Source organism: Nomia melanderi, chromosome 12, assembly GCF_051020985.1.
Source record: "Nomia melanderi isolate GNS246 chromosome 12, iyNomMela1, whole genome shotgun sequence".
Classification (NCBI taxonomy): Eukaryota; Metazoa; Arthropoda; class Insecta; order Hymenoptera; family Halictidae; genus Nomia; species Nomia melanderi.
The window spans coordinates 13,810,886-13,826,755 of NC_135010.1; the positions used below are offsets into that span (position 1 = coordinate 13,810,886).

General features: G+C 54.9%; 1 protein-coding gene across 8 annotated transcripts in view; it reads left to right on the top strand.

Annotated features, from left to right (window-relative positions):
• Lmpt (four and a half LIM domains protein limpet) overlaps positions 1-15,870 on the top strand; it is an 82,474-nt gene that overhangs the window by 32,014 nt on the left and 34,590 nt on the right. Inside the window, exon 1 of one of the 8 annotated variants that reach the window (XM_076372814.1) lies at positions 866-1,414. The exons of 2 other annotated variants lie outside the window; for them this stretch is intronic. Coding sequence is in view for 4 of the 6 variants with exons in the window: in XM_031992071.2 (XP_031847931.1) it covers positions 11,182-11,414 (233 nt within the window). In the remaining 2 variants the exon portion in view is untranslated. Of the gene's footprint in view, positions 1-865; positions 1,415-7,356; positions 7,452-7,980; positions 8,001-10,956; positions 11,415-15,396; positions 15,511-15,870 lie in introns of those variants that run through there. 5 more of the 8 variants (XM_031992076.2, XM_031992078.2, XM_031992071.2 and 2 more) reach the window with 5 other exon arrangements.

Here is a 15,870-nt window from a genome sequence, read left to right on the forward strand (position 1 = left end):
TTTAGCACGGTTCGAGCCGAACGCTGTTTAACCTCGACACGAGCTGGACTCGCGCGTGGGCGTAACAGAGACTCGGCGCGATAGATGGATCGCGTTAATTCGCAACCGCGAATTCGAGACTGCGACGAACACCGAGGCTTTCCTCTTTGCCCGAGTTTAGTTCTCTCGAATGCCTCATGGAAATCGGACCAGACTCCCGTTGTCTCCGCGACTCGCACGGGCTCTCCATGTTTTCGTCCGCGTTTCAACCGTTTAGAGGACGCGAGTGAAACGTGTAGGCCCGGAGCAGCGTGTTTCAAACTCGTTACTCATCAACGGCCTGCTACCAATGACGGTCGCGGCGCGCGAGACCTCTTAAACGGTCGTTGAGCGTGCGTGCCACGGCCGCGAGCTGCTTTCCAAGTCGCGATTGGATTACGCGTGTACCATTAGCCCAGAATCGCGCAGCCCTAATTCGATACCGCGAGGAAACTAGGGTACGACGTTTCCCTCAATCTCGCTCGGAAGAAACCCGCGACGGTTTCTCCTTTCCGCCATTGTACTCCGCGAAATCCGTCCAGTGTCCAGGATCCTTCCGGAGCCGGAGGCCTCGCGAGCGACGGCACAGAGAAATCCCCTCGAGAGGAACTCTCGCGGTAGTTTTGCTCTCGAACGGACGGCTAGTCGGACGCGCGGCGTGTTGCTCGCGCGAGCGCTGCGCGGACAAGCCGTGAGTCATTCCCGAGTCCCGAGCGAGCTGGCTGCCTCGGCCGGCCGGCCGACTGGCTGCAACGCGCGCGTCGGACGGCTCGCACGTGCTTCGCCGATATGTGCCAGTGCAGGGTCGACGTCGAACAGCACCGACGCGCGAGTACGTTTTCGCCTTTTGACCGCGACCGTCGTCCCGTCGCGTTGGCACCTGTCGACGAGCAACCAACGATGCCGCGATCGACGTTCCTCCGCGCTGTTCGCGCGGTCTGCTCGTGATTCCTCGTCAAGCTTTGTCGTTGTCGTCGTCGCTAGACCGCGGTTACGCAAGCCTCGCGGCCACGAGTGAGTGCGTGGGACGATTCGAAGCTGCTCGGACCTGGGATCGGTGCGTGTACCTGTTGCGCCAGTCGGTTCGTCGCTGGGAAACCGTTTTGGAAGAGGAAAATGGATCAAGTTCTGTGGAAGTGGTGATCCGATGGAACGTTCACGTTTCTCGTAGAGAATCTTCGTCTCTTCGGGCACGATCTACTTGAAATAGTATCTCCTTGGAGTACCAGGTTCTTTCATTTGTTTTCCACGATGCCTACGAGTGCACGGGTGAATCATTGTTAACGCGGAAGCAAGGTGCAGTCGTTAGCAGTAAGAAATTAGAATCGGAGCAGCGGTAGCACCTGTTGCTCCGTGTCCTCCGGTCGCTCGTTTCGCAGAGAATATTCGTCGCAAGGTAAAACCCGACGCGAGATGCTCGAATTCGCGCCGCGCGGCCCAATACCATGCCCAAGAATCCGCGGCCTGCTGCAATTAACCGTGTCGGCCACGGATTACGACGCGGCCCGCTCATCAGCATGCGCGTCGCAGCTTCTCCTCTTAACCGGACCGTTCTTAAGGCAGCTGTAAACAGCGCGATACACGCGCGATCCTCGTTGGCGTCCGTGTTCCGAGGAGATAGGATCTCCGCCGCGGAACAGAGAACCTTTTATACGAAAAACGGACTGTATCTCGGCCCGTTTGCCATCCGTTACGCTCGCGCGTCGCGTTATTACGCGCGTTAACGTGTCCGCGTACCGTTAACGCCGAGTTTCTTCCATACTTGGCAGCGAGGAACGCCGGGTTACTCGACTTTCACGCGGATTTTCGAGAAGACCGTCGGTCGCGCGATATTTAGTGCTATTCCCGAGCCGACAATCGCGCCGGTCCGCGACTAGGTATGCAGGTCTGTCTATTTCGAGCGGAAAACACGGGGGACGATTAAACACTGGCAGAAAGTTTTCCTCGCGTCGCTGCCTAATACCGTCGGGCACGTTTTCGCGACACGTGCGCGTCCCGCTGTGCGATCGCTCGACGCGAAATCGCTGATCAACGCGAAATTTCATAGTGAAATCGTTCGGCGTGATCAGGCGGTTTCTCGATTCTACACGGCGAAACGACGAAAGTCGGCCTTCGCTCGTCATTTCTTCGGTTTCGCGCGATTTCGGCCGGCCTATCATCTCGCGATCCCGCTCGCGAGAGCCGAGCTTCTATTTTAAATCGGGCCACCTATCGTTCTCGTTTTTAAACGCACTAAACGCTGATTTACAACCGCCACCGAGGCCCCGCTTCCGAACGCGCGATAAAAGACTATTCTCGGAGCCGGCCCTGGCCTTTTCGACGAAACTCACGGTTAAGTACCCAGCTCGACGAATGTCTGTATCGGGGTTGACACTCGGCCGGTTCAACGAAAACGCTCACGGTCACGATTTTCGGGAATTACGCGCCCCCCCTCGCCCGGGCCCCGGTTTGACCCGGATCCGCGTGGGCGGCGAGGGAGGCGCCGGCGATCGGGTTTCGTGAAAATGTTATCGACAGTTATTCCGTTGATTCCGGGCGTCGGATAAATGTTTGGCTTACGCGGGACGCGCGTTCGCGGCGTGTACCGTGGGCTCTTTGAAGTTCCCGCGCGTTTTTTTCTCTTTGATCGCCACGCGCGATCCACGAGCAGAAATCCCCACGCTGGGAGAGACGATCCCGAATCGATCCCGACGATCGCGCCAAAGCATTCCTCGGGGGACGTCACGAGAAGAGATTTCCGCGGCGACTGTTTTCGTATTTACGAGCCGCGAATCCACGAAAGAGCGTGCCGCGCGTTGACGAAAAGAAAGCAATTAGAAGGAATGTGGTCCGGTTGGCTCGGAGTGGAGGGAGACACGCCCACTGTGAAACACGTTTTCGGCTGGAATATCCTATTCGCTGAAAGCTGTATTTATTCCGCAATTTCATTCTCCGTAACATGGAATAATTGCCCCGTAATCACCATTAAAAGATAAGTAGAATGGAAAACTAATGCAATCGCGTGACGGCGCGAGCGGACAAAGAGCACGGCAAAAGGTCTCCGTCGCCCCGTGTCGTCCCGGGTGCCAACTTTTCGTCAACGCACGGCACCTGGTACGCGTCCAACAAAGCCTCTCCGTTTCCTGATGCCGCGACCACGGTTGAGGACCGTTCAACGACTCCTCGTCCCGTCGACCGACCGATAATTGCCCACCGATCATTACGCGCAGGTGCGCGAATAACGCGCGTGTGGGTCCGCGATGTCGGTCACCCACGCGTCGAGCAGTGAGATCACCTTTATACTTCGACTTTCTTAGTCACGGCTGTCGCCCGTAGCTTCGCTGAAAACCAATGCCTTTTGCCGCCGGAGCACGGACGGCCCGCGGGAACGACGAAAAAGCTTCCCGGACGAAAACGGCCGCGCGAGATCCGCGCTCGCGGCTCTCTGACATCATCGCCGAAAGTTCCGAAAGATACGGTCGCTAGTAGGACGCGTTCGACCGCTCCGGATATGAGATAAAACGGCTTTATCGAATCGTCCTTGCGGCGAGCGCTTATCAGCGCGAATCGTCGTTCCCGTTGTAGCGTGACTTCGGTCAGGCCTCGTTCGTGGATTTCGAAAGAAAGTTGATTGATCCGCGTCAATTGGTAATTTTCTTCTCGGGAGGCTCCGCTTTCGAAATAATCGATTTCGAGAGTTCGCCGGACGCGCCATGTTTGCGGGAAGTAGAAACGGCGAGTGATGGACAGACGCGTCGGCAGATTTCTTACTCGTAGATCTCCGGGCGCGATTATCCGAGAAACGAAGCGTTTAAAGACAAGCCGTCGCCGCACGTTTTCGACGCGTGTTTCGCGTAAAGTCAACCTGTGCCGGCCGCGAGTCGACTATCGGCTTTCACGGTCCGTCGGCCGGGAATTAAGCGCGAACGCAACGAGGATCATAACGCTTGACAAATTGCACGACTCCGTTGTCGGTCCGGCGCGGATAAACGTCGCGGGACGTTTTAATTCGCGAACGAGAGAGGATGGGCGGTCAGGCCACGACAATGCGAGGACAATAATAACGGGACCGCGGTGACTTTAACGCGCGAATTGATTTATGAATGTTGTACTCGGCCCGAGCGGCCGGCGAGAACGTGGACGAAGAGAAAATCGAGTACGGAGAGGCGCCGTTGGCCACCGTTGATCATCGAAGCGGTTCGACTCGTTTTTGAATGATCCTCGCGATAGAACGCGCGCCTTTAAACGTGCAAATGTTACTCGCACATAATACACCGGTCAACCTTTTATTTTCGATTCTCCTGATCGCGCTTGATCCGGTGTTAAAGCTATTATCTATTCCGAATCCTCCAATTTACAAGATCCAACTGAACATCGATGTTTCCAGCGAGGAATTCCTCGCGATCGTCTTTCGTTTACCCGCGCGTTCGCTTTATCGCCGCCTTACGCGTGCACGAAATCCCTCGTGTAATTCGAGAGTTTCAGAGTAAGGGTAGCCGGTGACATTTCCCGGTAAATATCGCGCCCCTATTCGCGAGAGACGCGACCGAATCACTTAGCGAGCCAACCATAAGCCGTTCGGCAAACAAACCGCGACACGGGAGATCTTTTTCAAGGATCCCCAGCGCGACTCGTCCGCGGAAATGTCTCGTGTATCGGCCGACTATCCTTCTAAACGCTCGCGACCGGCATTTCCGCGTCGCCGTCGGATCGCCGATGATCCACGCGAGATCAAAGGCGAAACGGAACGATAAATCCTCGCCGGATTGGCGCGTCAGCGCCGTTGTTGACACGAAAAATGCATTTCCTGCGCGCGAATATTTATTTACGAGAGAACCGCCGCGCGGAATTATCACGCGACATTCTATGCGTGTTAAAGCTCTATATTTAATGTTCGAACCGCTGCAGAGGGAGGTGCGCCTGCTGTTTATTTGATTTAACCGATTGCAAAGTGGCCAGAAATTCATCCACTCTAAACCGGATAGTAATTCCCGCGATGGTAAACAGTGCGGATGATTCGGTGGGTCGTTTCGGAGCACCAGCACCATTCAAATAAACCAGTAAATCTCGATGATCCATCCAGCGATCACGTTAGCGATTGCACCGTATCGTCGAAACTCGAGAAACGGACTTTTCCTATAGCTTCGATCAATCGTAATCGTTTCGAGGAACGATTCTCAGCTTCTTATTTAACCCTTCGACTACTGTTGACTAAAGGCTCAGGAGACTTCCGTTTGCGACACTACGCGTCCAAAGGCGCTTACAAATGTCGTTTAAAAAGTTTCGCCATTCTCGGTGTACGTCGCAACGAAATTCCTACTGTGTGACACGACTGGTGCGTCTGAAAGTCTGCAGTAGTCGAAGGGTTAAGAGAACTGTCTTGACCATACGATTCGTTCTGCATGCGGACCGTCAACGCGCGACGCGCGATCGAAAGACGAGATTACGTCGTTCGTCGATTAGTCGCGCGTCGTTAGCATATAATCGCTCGGGGCACATTTCCGCCGGGCAGAATTGATCGAATTCGTTGTCGGTTCGCGTGGAAGGTGATTAAGACCGGTTAAAGAGCTCGTTATCGGCGGGCGAGCGGGGACGAGCGCGGAATCGTGCCTGTCCCGTTCGGTCGGAAGCGTCGCGTCGTTTGTGTTAGCGGCTCGACAACGTCGTACAATAAACGCGATGTTATCGTCGCCGAGTAAAGAGCGTTTACTCGCGCGGCGGCGTCGTATCGAGGCCCCCGATCGCCCGCTCGCGTTCCAAGCCGACTCGCGCGCGCGCGTGTAATCACGTCGCGTTCGTCGTCCTGTTGTCGTATGGGAATGCGACGCGTGGGCGTGGAAAGCACGCGAGGGACTCGAGTTCCCGGTAGAAACGGCGCGCTCCTCCGTTTACGAGGGCTTTCCGCCTGTATCTCCCTCGAATCCGATTCTTCTGTGGCCACCGACGTTCATTTTACGACTCGTCAAACGTCCCCTTAACGTCTCCTCGTTTCACAGTCGAAACGCGCGACCGAAAGTCGGTCGATTCCCGGAGTCAAGGAATTCGTTGACTCCGGGCTCCTCGCTCCGTTTCGCGTGCTTTCTTCTCGGAGATCGTTCGATCGGGACGCGCGTACCATTAAGACGCTGCCCGGGCTTTTCATTAACTCGGGTATTGCGCAACCGTGGCGAGCGTGAGGCAACGGTATCGGCGGATCTGATAAATTACCCTCGTTAAGTAAATTGAAAGACCGCGTCGCCTCGTGGGCGGTTCATTCACTCGCCGATGATATTTCCTACGTGTCGATTGCGACACTTTCCCGGGCACCGATTGTTTCCCAGCGCGCGGAACCGCGTGCGACATTTCTCCGAACGCGCGGCATCGTTACGAGACAGACGTCCCGAGCCGACGTCTCGGATAATGAAACACGCCTACCTTTTATCGACATTTCTGCGACGTCGTTAATTCGATTACGTACCTTCGCACGCCACGGGTATTTCTGGACTCGCGTAGTACGCCCGTCCGCGTCGCCGTTGAATATTCGAGAAAGTTGATCGCGTCCGTCAAGTTTTATATAGAAATCCCTTACGGAACTCTAACTAGATCAACCTGGAGCAACGGTCCCTCGTTTCCGTCGTTTCGCACGGGTTATCCGTCTCTCCTAAGTATCTGAATAATTTGATGCGCGACGGCAACGGTCGCGTTCAGAAGCGTTCCGCGTGGCGTGCCCGGCACAGTAGGCCCTTCGTTTTCACAAAAGTGCCGTTCTGATCGCGCGTAGGCCCGATGAACGGGCGCATTATGCTCGCCGCGGCGATAAATCACGGGGCAGCAGCAGCGCGCGCAAAGCCTCGGGATAGTCGGCGTCTCCGATCAGCTGGCATTGACGGAGCGCGGGCCTCGTCATTCCGTATCGGAGCTGCCGTCGGACGATCTCGATCCCGTGTTTCGCCAGCACGTACATTCCAGCCGTCGCGGACGCGTGTCGATCCTCCTTCTCGCTCCGATCGCTCGGCTAAATTTAGAGCATGATCGACCGGTTGTTCTCGCTATCGGGACAAATAACCGGCCGATAAAGCCATTCGAGCGGCCGAGAGCCAGCGCGGAGCATCGTCGGCCCGTCGAATTTCCTGCCTCTCGTTTCTTCCGTTCGCCTTTTTTTTCCTCGACGGCGCGCGCGCGCGTAACGCGGCCGACCTCTTCCTCCTACCCCGTGTCGCGCCGCGATTTACGGAGCCGCGACCTCGGAGTTCGCCGCGGTTTCGCTTCGTTCGTGGAGTTTCTTCCGATGCGCTCGCCGCGGGACCCAGTCTCTCGCCGAGATCGTTCGCCAACCGTGTCACGTTTCCACGTGGCGACCACGTGTGAGAACCGTCGACTCTGCCCGGATCGATCATGTCAACGAAGTGGGAACGATCGAGCTGCACGGCTCCCCGCGCCTTCGGGAACGGGGATCCTTTGTATTACGAGGATCGGTGAGTCGAGGATTGCTTTTTAACCGATTTCAGAGGAGCTCCGATTACTCTAAGGAACAGAGTGACTCGATAACGCATATAGATTCGTTCGTTTTCAATGTCAAGTTCCTCCGCTTCATCGGCGCAACGCGTAACGGAGGGGACCCGAAAATTGTCGCATTGCGTAACGCGGGAGGCGCGTCAGCCCGTTTCTCCGGAAGGAAGGAAATCGCTCGGAATATCGGGTGTCCCGTCGACCCCCCGAAACTCGATCGCGGGTCAGTCAGAAATAAACCGCCCCCGGAGGCGAGGACGGATCAATTCGTTTGTCCTTCTTTCGTCTATTATCTCCCCGATCGAGAACTTTCGTTCGCGGCCCGATAGGGAGCGCGAATAAATCCTTGACGCTTTATGCCCGGGTTCAGTTTACGTACGGACGTGGCCGCGGTTGGGCCGAAACTCGTGAAAAGGTTCGTTGCGCCTGGGAATGGGCTAGCGGCGGTGCAGTGTTTGCGTTGTGTCACGTTCCGACTTGTAAATCCGCTGGCAGCCGGCCATCTCCGTAATGGAGTAAGTTTCTCTGCGGTTACGACAAATAAACACGTCCCGGCCGTTGCGACGGGATACGTCGGCGTCCGACCGTCGTCCCTCCGTTCGCATCGGCCGCGATCGTCTCACCGTTTCCCCTGCGTTTTTCGCGCACCCTCGACGGATCGGGATACACTCTCGCCGCTCAGCTTCACTCCCGGCGAAAGCCGGTCGCGTTGAAAGTACGCGTACCGGTCAGGTTCAGCTTAAGCCCCGACAATTCGATTAGAAGTCTTCTGCAGTAAGGATTCTCCTTGTCTGAGAAACCCGTCAGGTCTCGCCTGAAACGATACTTACGCTGGAAACGTGACTTCGCGATTAAGAGCACTTAACGCGTTCGTCGCCGAGGGTTTAGCTTCCGTTATCCAGCGACGTTCTTTTTTATTATTTTCTATTTTATTATCTTTTTATTATTTTTATTCGAACAGACGACTTCGATGCGTCCAGTCGTCGTGGGTTCGCTCTATTCTACTGTCCAGAGATTCGAAAGCGAATCTAACGGTTGAGTCGCTTAGAAGCCGATGCGGTCGACTTTTCGATATTTCCTGATTTTTGTCGGAATAAATGATATTCTTTTCAGTTATTCAAGGATCGTTTCTTCGATTTCTCTAGGTCAGAGAGCTCTTCGTTTTTGTTTTCTGGAGTCAACCGCATCGCCTTCCGAGCGACTCGGATGATTAATACGTCCCCCACCGTCGCGGTTTCGTTCCAAGCTTCCATTGTTCGATTTTCGCGTCGCGTTTCACCGGTGTCATCCCGCGAGAATGCGTCCGAACAGCTGACAGGGGCTTTAGATAAGGCGGGATCGAAGAGGGAAATTCGAGAAGCTGCGTAAACACGGGGAACGGAGCGCGAGACGATAAAGAAGCCGTCGACGGCGTCCCATTGCATGCAAATGACGCCACGGTTCGCCGAGGCGTGCGCGCGTGTGCTTTTAACGGCGTGCCAACCGCCGGGGGACGATCGTAATGCCACGCCGAGGCCGGAGATAACGAGGTTATTCGTTCGTGATAATCCTTATCGACGAGGACACCGGCTCCAGCGTTTTCGCTTCAGTCGCGTTCGACGCTCCCGCGGATACGTGCAGAAGCGAGCGTTTCGCCGCGTTTTCGCCCGCGAGCCGGTAATCGTCCGCTCGAATTACTCTCGCGGTTGCGCGACGGAACAACGCGAGCTCCGGAAAATTTCTGTTGGAATCGAAACCTGCGAGTCGGAGTCCGAAGTTCGAAACGAGAGGAATATCTGAACCGACTTCTTTCTGAACAACGAACGTGAGACCGTCGAGCGTCCAACTTTCGCATCTCGAAGCTTCCAGCCGCAACATCTCGAGATGAAAAGCATGTGACTCGAGACGTTCCGCCTCGCAGCCACCGAACTAATTGTCCGCGCGACAGGACGGCGTCCGTATTCCCATCGCGATTGACGATCGTAAATAATCGACGATAAGATCTTCGAACTCCGACTCGAATTCGCGACTGGCGGGAGGGAGATCGGGGAGAAAGAGAGAAAGAGAGGGACGATTAGAGGGAAAAGGTTCGCGGCGCGATCGCAGCTGCCAGACGCTCTCGAGTCAAAGTCCGACTCAATGTCGGGTAACAAGGTTTTCTCTTCGATTGCTCAATGAGAGCCACTCACCGCCGCTTCAGTTCACGTTCGAGCCCCGATTAGAGGCTTTCGAACGCATCGATCGCCGGCCAGCGATCCCTTGCGTCGATCCGCACGCCTCTCTCGACTCTCGGCCCGATAATCGAGCAACTCGTCAGCGTTATTTAAATCCCCTGGAAAACACGTAGCGTTCCGAGAACTCTCCGTATCGAAACGAAAACTCGTTTGCGCGCGCGGAATGAAAAAAGCCGAACGAACGGACGGACGGACGGACGGACGGACGGACGGACGCTCTTTCTCTCTTTCGAAACGGGCGCCGTTCGGGCGCCGATCGCCGCGACAGACTTTTTACCTTTGATCACGCTGCTCGGTCGTGACGCGACGCCGATCATACAGAATGCACGGCCATTGCGGTGGACAACGGTGTGCTCGTAATGGAAACCGCCGAGCGAAGGTCGCCTTCGTCTTCGTTGTAGTCATCTTTGCCTCCGATTCTAAGCGGAACGCGATGTGCCGCGCGGCCGAGGACGACCGGCCAGTTGAAACTCGCGCGTCGATCGACGTGGCGGCCGGTTTCACGCGATCGGTGGTTTCCAGGTGATTCAGAGGATCCCGTGGTCGAGTCTCGTCGTTCGATTTAGCCGCGTGAAACCGGAGGAAAAGAAAGCGTGACTTTTAGGTCGCTCGGTGGTCGATCAACCGGCGATCGAATCCATTAACGTCGAAAAACGGTTTCTGTACAGTTTCTGACGGCATTTCAAGACAGACGGATTGCAATACGAAGGTATTGAGTCTAATTAATCCCTCGGCTACTATCAGCGACTATTGAGCTTTTTAAACATTATTCAGTAATAGTTTCAGTCGATTTTGATTCGTGCAATTAGGCGAATACGCATTGCAATGCTCTAGTTTTGAAGCTGCAATTTTCTCGGTTTATATAGACGAACGCGTAGTTTTCTAAGAACAATAGAATAAAGTGTAGAATAAACGTCCGTAAACCTAGTGTTAATCCAGTTCAATTCAGTCTCTCGATAGCTTTCGTAGAAACACGCGTTGACGCAAAACTCCGCCGTAGCCACCGGATTAATCAGACTTCAAACCGACGGGAAGTCATTAGAAGAAACCGCGGCAGTTTCCAGTCAGTTCAGCGTGATTCTGTTCGCCGTGCAAGATCATCACGCGTCACGCGCTAGCCAAGACGAGAGGTAGCTGTAGCGGGGACGCCGGTAGATCCCATAACCGCATTAAATTAATTCGATTTGCCGGCCACGGGATCCGGCCTGTCGCGTTCGCCGTGTTCGTCTCGCGCGCAATCGCTTGTCAGTGTTGTCGCGACCGAACGCCGGACCTCTTCGCGCTCTCACCTTCGAAAATTCCTCGGTCCCTTATCTGCACCGAGAATCGTATTGGTTACAGTAATCGATAAACGCTGACTCAGTGTCCACCAGGGCCGCGGCTTGTTTTCCTCGGTCCGTGAAATTTTCCGCTAGACCCCCCACTCGAATAGAATTCGGCGTGAAACCGTCGACGAGGCAAGAGTTACGCGAGTGCTTCGAAAATGGTCTGGGACGACGGGCTGTCCGTGATGGAGCTGATCGAGATGCGGAAGAAAACGCCGCGGTTCCCGTCGAGGGAACGGAATTTCGCGATGCGGAGGCGAGGCGGCCGAAGACCGTTCGCATTAGGCCTCGCCAACCCGTTTCCGGTCGCCGCTCTGCCGCCAGATATACAGGAGGAGGAGCGAGCCGACTTCACGACCGAGGACTCGTCCAACAATAACGTTCCCATAGAGTAAGGCCCATTCTCTTTGTGTAAAACCGATAAAGAATCCGCGCTAGGAATCTAGAAAAGTATCGTAGAATTTCGGTGTGGGCTGACGAGGAGAGGCAGACAAAGAATCTACTTTCGGATGAACCCTATGCGTGTTATATTGTGTATCTAGAAATGAGAAAGCCACGTGGCATTTTTGATAATGGTATGTCACTGTAATAAGACGATGAATAACATTACGATGATAAGATACAACTTAGAGATTACGATTCAAAGGGAAAGCGAGAAAGACGGAGAAAGATAAGAATTCTAAGCATGAGTCAAGGAAGGAAGGTTTTTAGGTATGCACTATAACATGCACGGGGTTCCATTCAAAAACAGATTTTTATATCTGGCCCTCTGCTTGTGCGATGGAAACCGGTTTAGACCTCGATATTAGGGATAGGTTCAGGCATACAGTAGGTAAAAATACAGCTCGATCGTTTCTAATATTCGATGAAGGGAATGAAAAGAAGAGGGTTGATGATAGTCTTCTCGGTTAGTGTTCGCGATGGCGATCTCGAAGGTGATTGATCAGAATTCGCATCCTTTGAACGCGCTTCGAGCAGACGAAAACAGTAGTTTCCTGTCGGCGATATTAAAGCCGAGAACTCTCTGCACCTCGACCGTTTAATTTCGTCTTAAACAATCTTGCCATACGTCTACAATCAATGGAAATGTTTAGGTGTTCCAGTTTGCCCTGCCCTTTGGGCCGAACGCGCCGCGAGCATAATCGATGAAGCGCGATATTTCAAAAGCAACAGTCGAAATCCTCTAAAGGACACGACGGTATTAAAATTGACGCTGTGCGTCGGTTGAACTTGATCCAACCCCGCCGCCTATTAGCGAAACGATGACTAGGAACCGGTAATTTCGAGCGTGAGATAGGCTCGCAGTTCGGTTATGGATTGACGTCATAGCCGAGGACTGTTAAAATGAGCTATCGCCGCAAATGGAATGGGACAGAGCGCGTCCGACCGCGCGCTGGCTACCGGTCATCTTTTCGTTGATTTAACGGGCTCGTTAAAGGAATGTTCTCAACGCTGGCAGAACAGGGGGACGATAATTGGTCGGTTTTTCACGGCTCGTAAGCCGGCGCTCGATGGTTAGCCACATAGAGGACTGATCGACGTTACACGCTTTCCTCGTGACTCCCTCCGCGAGCTTATTCGATTAATAAGGACGAACGATCGTTGCGAAACCACCAGCGGCGAGATCAAACGAGAAATTTATGCTCGTAGACCAGTTTAAGTCCGATACCGAGCTCGCAAACACGAGCAACGAAAGATATTTTCGGTGTCGTGCGTCAATCTCGTCGAAATTTTCCCGGATTTCGTCAACGTCAATCCCTCGCGCACCCAGCGCGCGTCGGACAACTATCCGGACGAGGATCGCACGCTTCGCGGTGAATTTCTCGCGAGGCATCCGTCGCGGCCGCGTCCAAACCGATCCGCGATCGACGCAGCGCTTCCGAATCGGTCGAATTTTGCAACGTCGTTTCGCGTATTTCAGGCGCGGACCTTGCGCAACCGGGATTATTCAGAGACGTTTCGCGAAAGCGAAAACGCGTCCCTCTCGAGCCCGTCCGTTGCCCATCGGCGGCACGCGACGTGCCTTCGGCAGCGCGGATCGTGTCGGCCCGGTGACGTCAACGATCGACGGTACCCGTTCAGTTTGTCCAAACACTTGGCACCTCGGGGTACCCGATGACGCGTCGCCCGTTACGTTTCCAACGTGGACGTGTGACGCATCGCGACGAAAATTCCCCCGGTCGCGGCGGCGGCGGCGGTGGCGGCGGCGGCGGCGGGTGCACGCGCAACGACACGTTGCACAAACGAAAGTGGCCGCGAAGTGAATGAAAACGCGGGCAGTCGTACTGCGCAGCGTTACGATATAGACACCGCGCGGAATCACGAGGGGAAGCTTATTGTTACAGAGCCATTCGCGGCTTGTTCGAGATTCGGCGGCCCGAAGCCGCGGCAACGCTAAAATATATGACCCCGTCAGATAAATCTTACTCACATCCGTACCAGAATAAGTCAGCGACTCATTGCCAAGGTGATTCGCGCGAATTCTGTTCTCGGCAACGTTCGATCCCCGATTTTCCCGTTTATTTTCACTGATCGCGCGCCGATCGACGCCGCGCGTATCGGGAAACGCTCGACGATTGATCTTCCGCTCGTTCCGCTCGCGAGTCAGGGAATCGAGGGACGCGTCCTCCCCGGGTTCCGACGATTCCCGTCGGGCGAGGAGGACTCGTCGCGGGTCCAGCGTAAAATCCGAAAACGGACGCGGCTGTTTACGACAGGCTGTCTTGCGTGTCGCGACGCACCGCGCCGCCACGCCGTTGGCCGAGCATGCCAAACTCTTGTCGAGTTATGTCATGCTTTCGTGGCAGTTCTGCGCAGCCTTCCTGGCCGGCTCGGAATCTAATTCGCGTTATTAGCGCTTCCCTGTTACGTAAACGCGAAAAACGAAACGTCCCCGACAGATCCGCCGGTTTCCATCGGAAATGAGGCGTGAACGTTGCTCGGGTGCGTTCACCCTGCGCCGTTTCGCGCGACGAGCCGCGCGATTTAAAGAAACGCCGGGCCCGACGCCGGAAACGAGCCCGAGCTCAGACGCGATCGATCTTCCGGCCCGGCGAGCGTTTTATTCTAATCCCCGAAGGAAATTGCGAGACGCGCGGCAGAAACGTCTCGCCGGCTGGCTCCTAAAAAGACGGGAACACGTGTTCCAGGCCTCTTCCGCGTCCCGGGGAGAGCCGTGTCCGCGTTTCATAAACGATAATCGCGATAATTAAAGCGGAATAGCGGGCAACCTCTCGCGGAACGCATCTTAATAGCGGCGGGCCGAGTTAAACGCGCATTTGTCTTCGCGTAACCATGTTGCCCCGCAATTTCTTGCGCTGTTTCAGCCGCGGCCGGCTCTAATAGCGATGGAAGCGGCCAGCGTTTCCGGAAACGTAGCGTGTTTTACGTGTTGAGCGCCGCGTGTACCACAGGTGGTACCTATAAAATATAACCGCATGATGTCAGAGCGTATAAACATCGCGGAAAGCTTACAATGTTGGACAATTCCGTTCCGGAGAACAATGTAGTCGGCCGACGACGTTCGACTTAATTATCCTAATACATCCCAAACGAACTCGTCTTCGGAAACGTTCCCCGTCCCTCGAGCGACTGGAATAATCGATGAGCAAAGGTTCAATCGACGTAATCGAAACCGCTGATACCGTCGAAACGAACGCGACCATTAACATTCGTTGCGAAATGCGGCTGTGCTACACGATTTACACACTCGACGCTTTATCAAGGACTGGGAAGGGCCGCGAATCGTTTCCTTTTCATCGATAACGAAAACGTTTTGCAAGCAGTCGAAGAATTACTTTCGACTATCGCTTTAACGCGTGGATTGCCAAAGAATCTGTCGAAACTGCGAAAATCCGTCGCGCAACGCTCTCTCGATCTGCTCGCGTCTCGACGCAACAGAATTCACTCTTAAATCTGCAGGAAGTGTCTTCCAAATTCAGCCAGCAAGACAGTCGAAACGTTACGGTTCGCGGAAAGTTTCCCAGCGTTCGAGATGCTCCGAAGGGATTCTCGGATTACCCGAAAAGGGAGCATTCGAAAGGTATCTCGCAGCCGCGCCGGTGTTCGATCGTGTTCGAAGGGAAGTCCTCGGGAGGGTGCAGCGAGGATGAGAACTCGAGTCCCGCTCGGGGTGGACGGAGGGAGGAGGGATCGTGTCGCGTAAATCGCGGAGATAACCGAGATGCGCGCAGTCCGCTTCTAATTCCACTCGTGTCTCGGTTGCAATCTTACGACAAGGTGGGAGCTTCGCGTGTGTCGGGGAGCTTTCGACGACACCGGAGGGATCCGCGCGTGCGCCACGCGGCCCGCGCTCCTGTTTCCCGTGGCCACCCGGTATTAACTATAGGTACACACCTATCCGCGTCCCCGTCGAATCTCATGGCGCCAGTTTGAAGTACGCTCCTTCTGCGAATGCAGTCTCGCGTGGCCCGCGCCTCGAGCGATTTCGAATCTCCCGCGCCGCGAATCTGCCTGCTGACCGACAGGTACCCAGCTTTTCGTTCCCGTGCCGGGTCCGTGGCTGTTCGCTGTGAACTGTGCGTCACTGGGGCACCGAGTTTCTGTGTACACACGTGCGACGCGGTAAACGCGGGGCGGTCGAACGGGTTCGGCTCGACCGATAAGCTTCTAAATTCCTTCGGCGCGTTTGAAACCGCGTTCGAGAGGACCGAGAGATTTGTGTTCGATTTTCCGTACGATTGGTTTGTCGCGTTCTTCGTTCGATTAGTTTTAGTTTGATTCGTGTGTCGGACACGAGTAGAATATCGCCGAAGGTGTGAAATTTCGCTCGCCGCGGGAACAACGTGTATCGATGATAGACGACAGACGAAACACTCCGCGCCGAG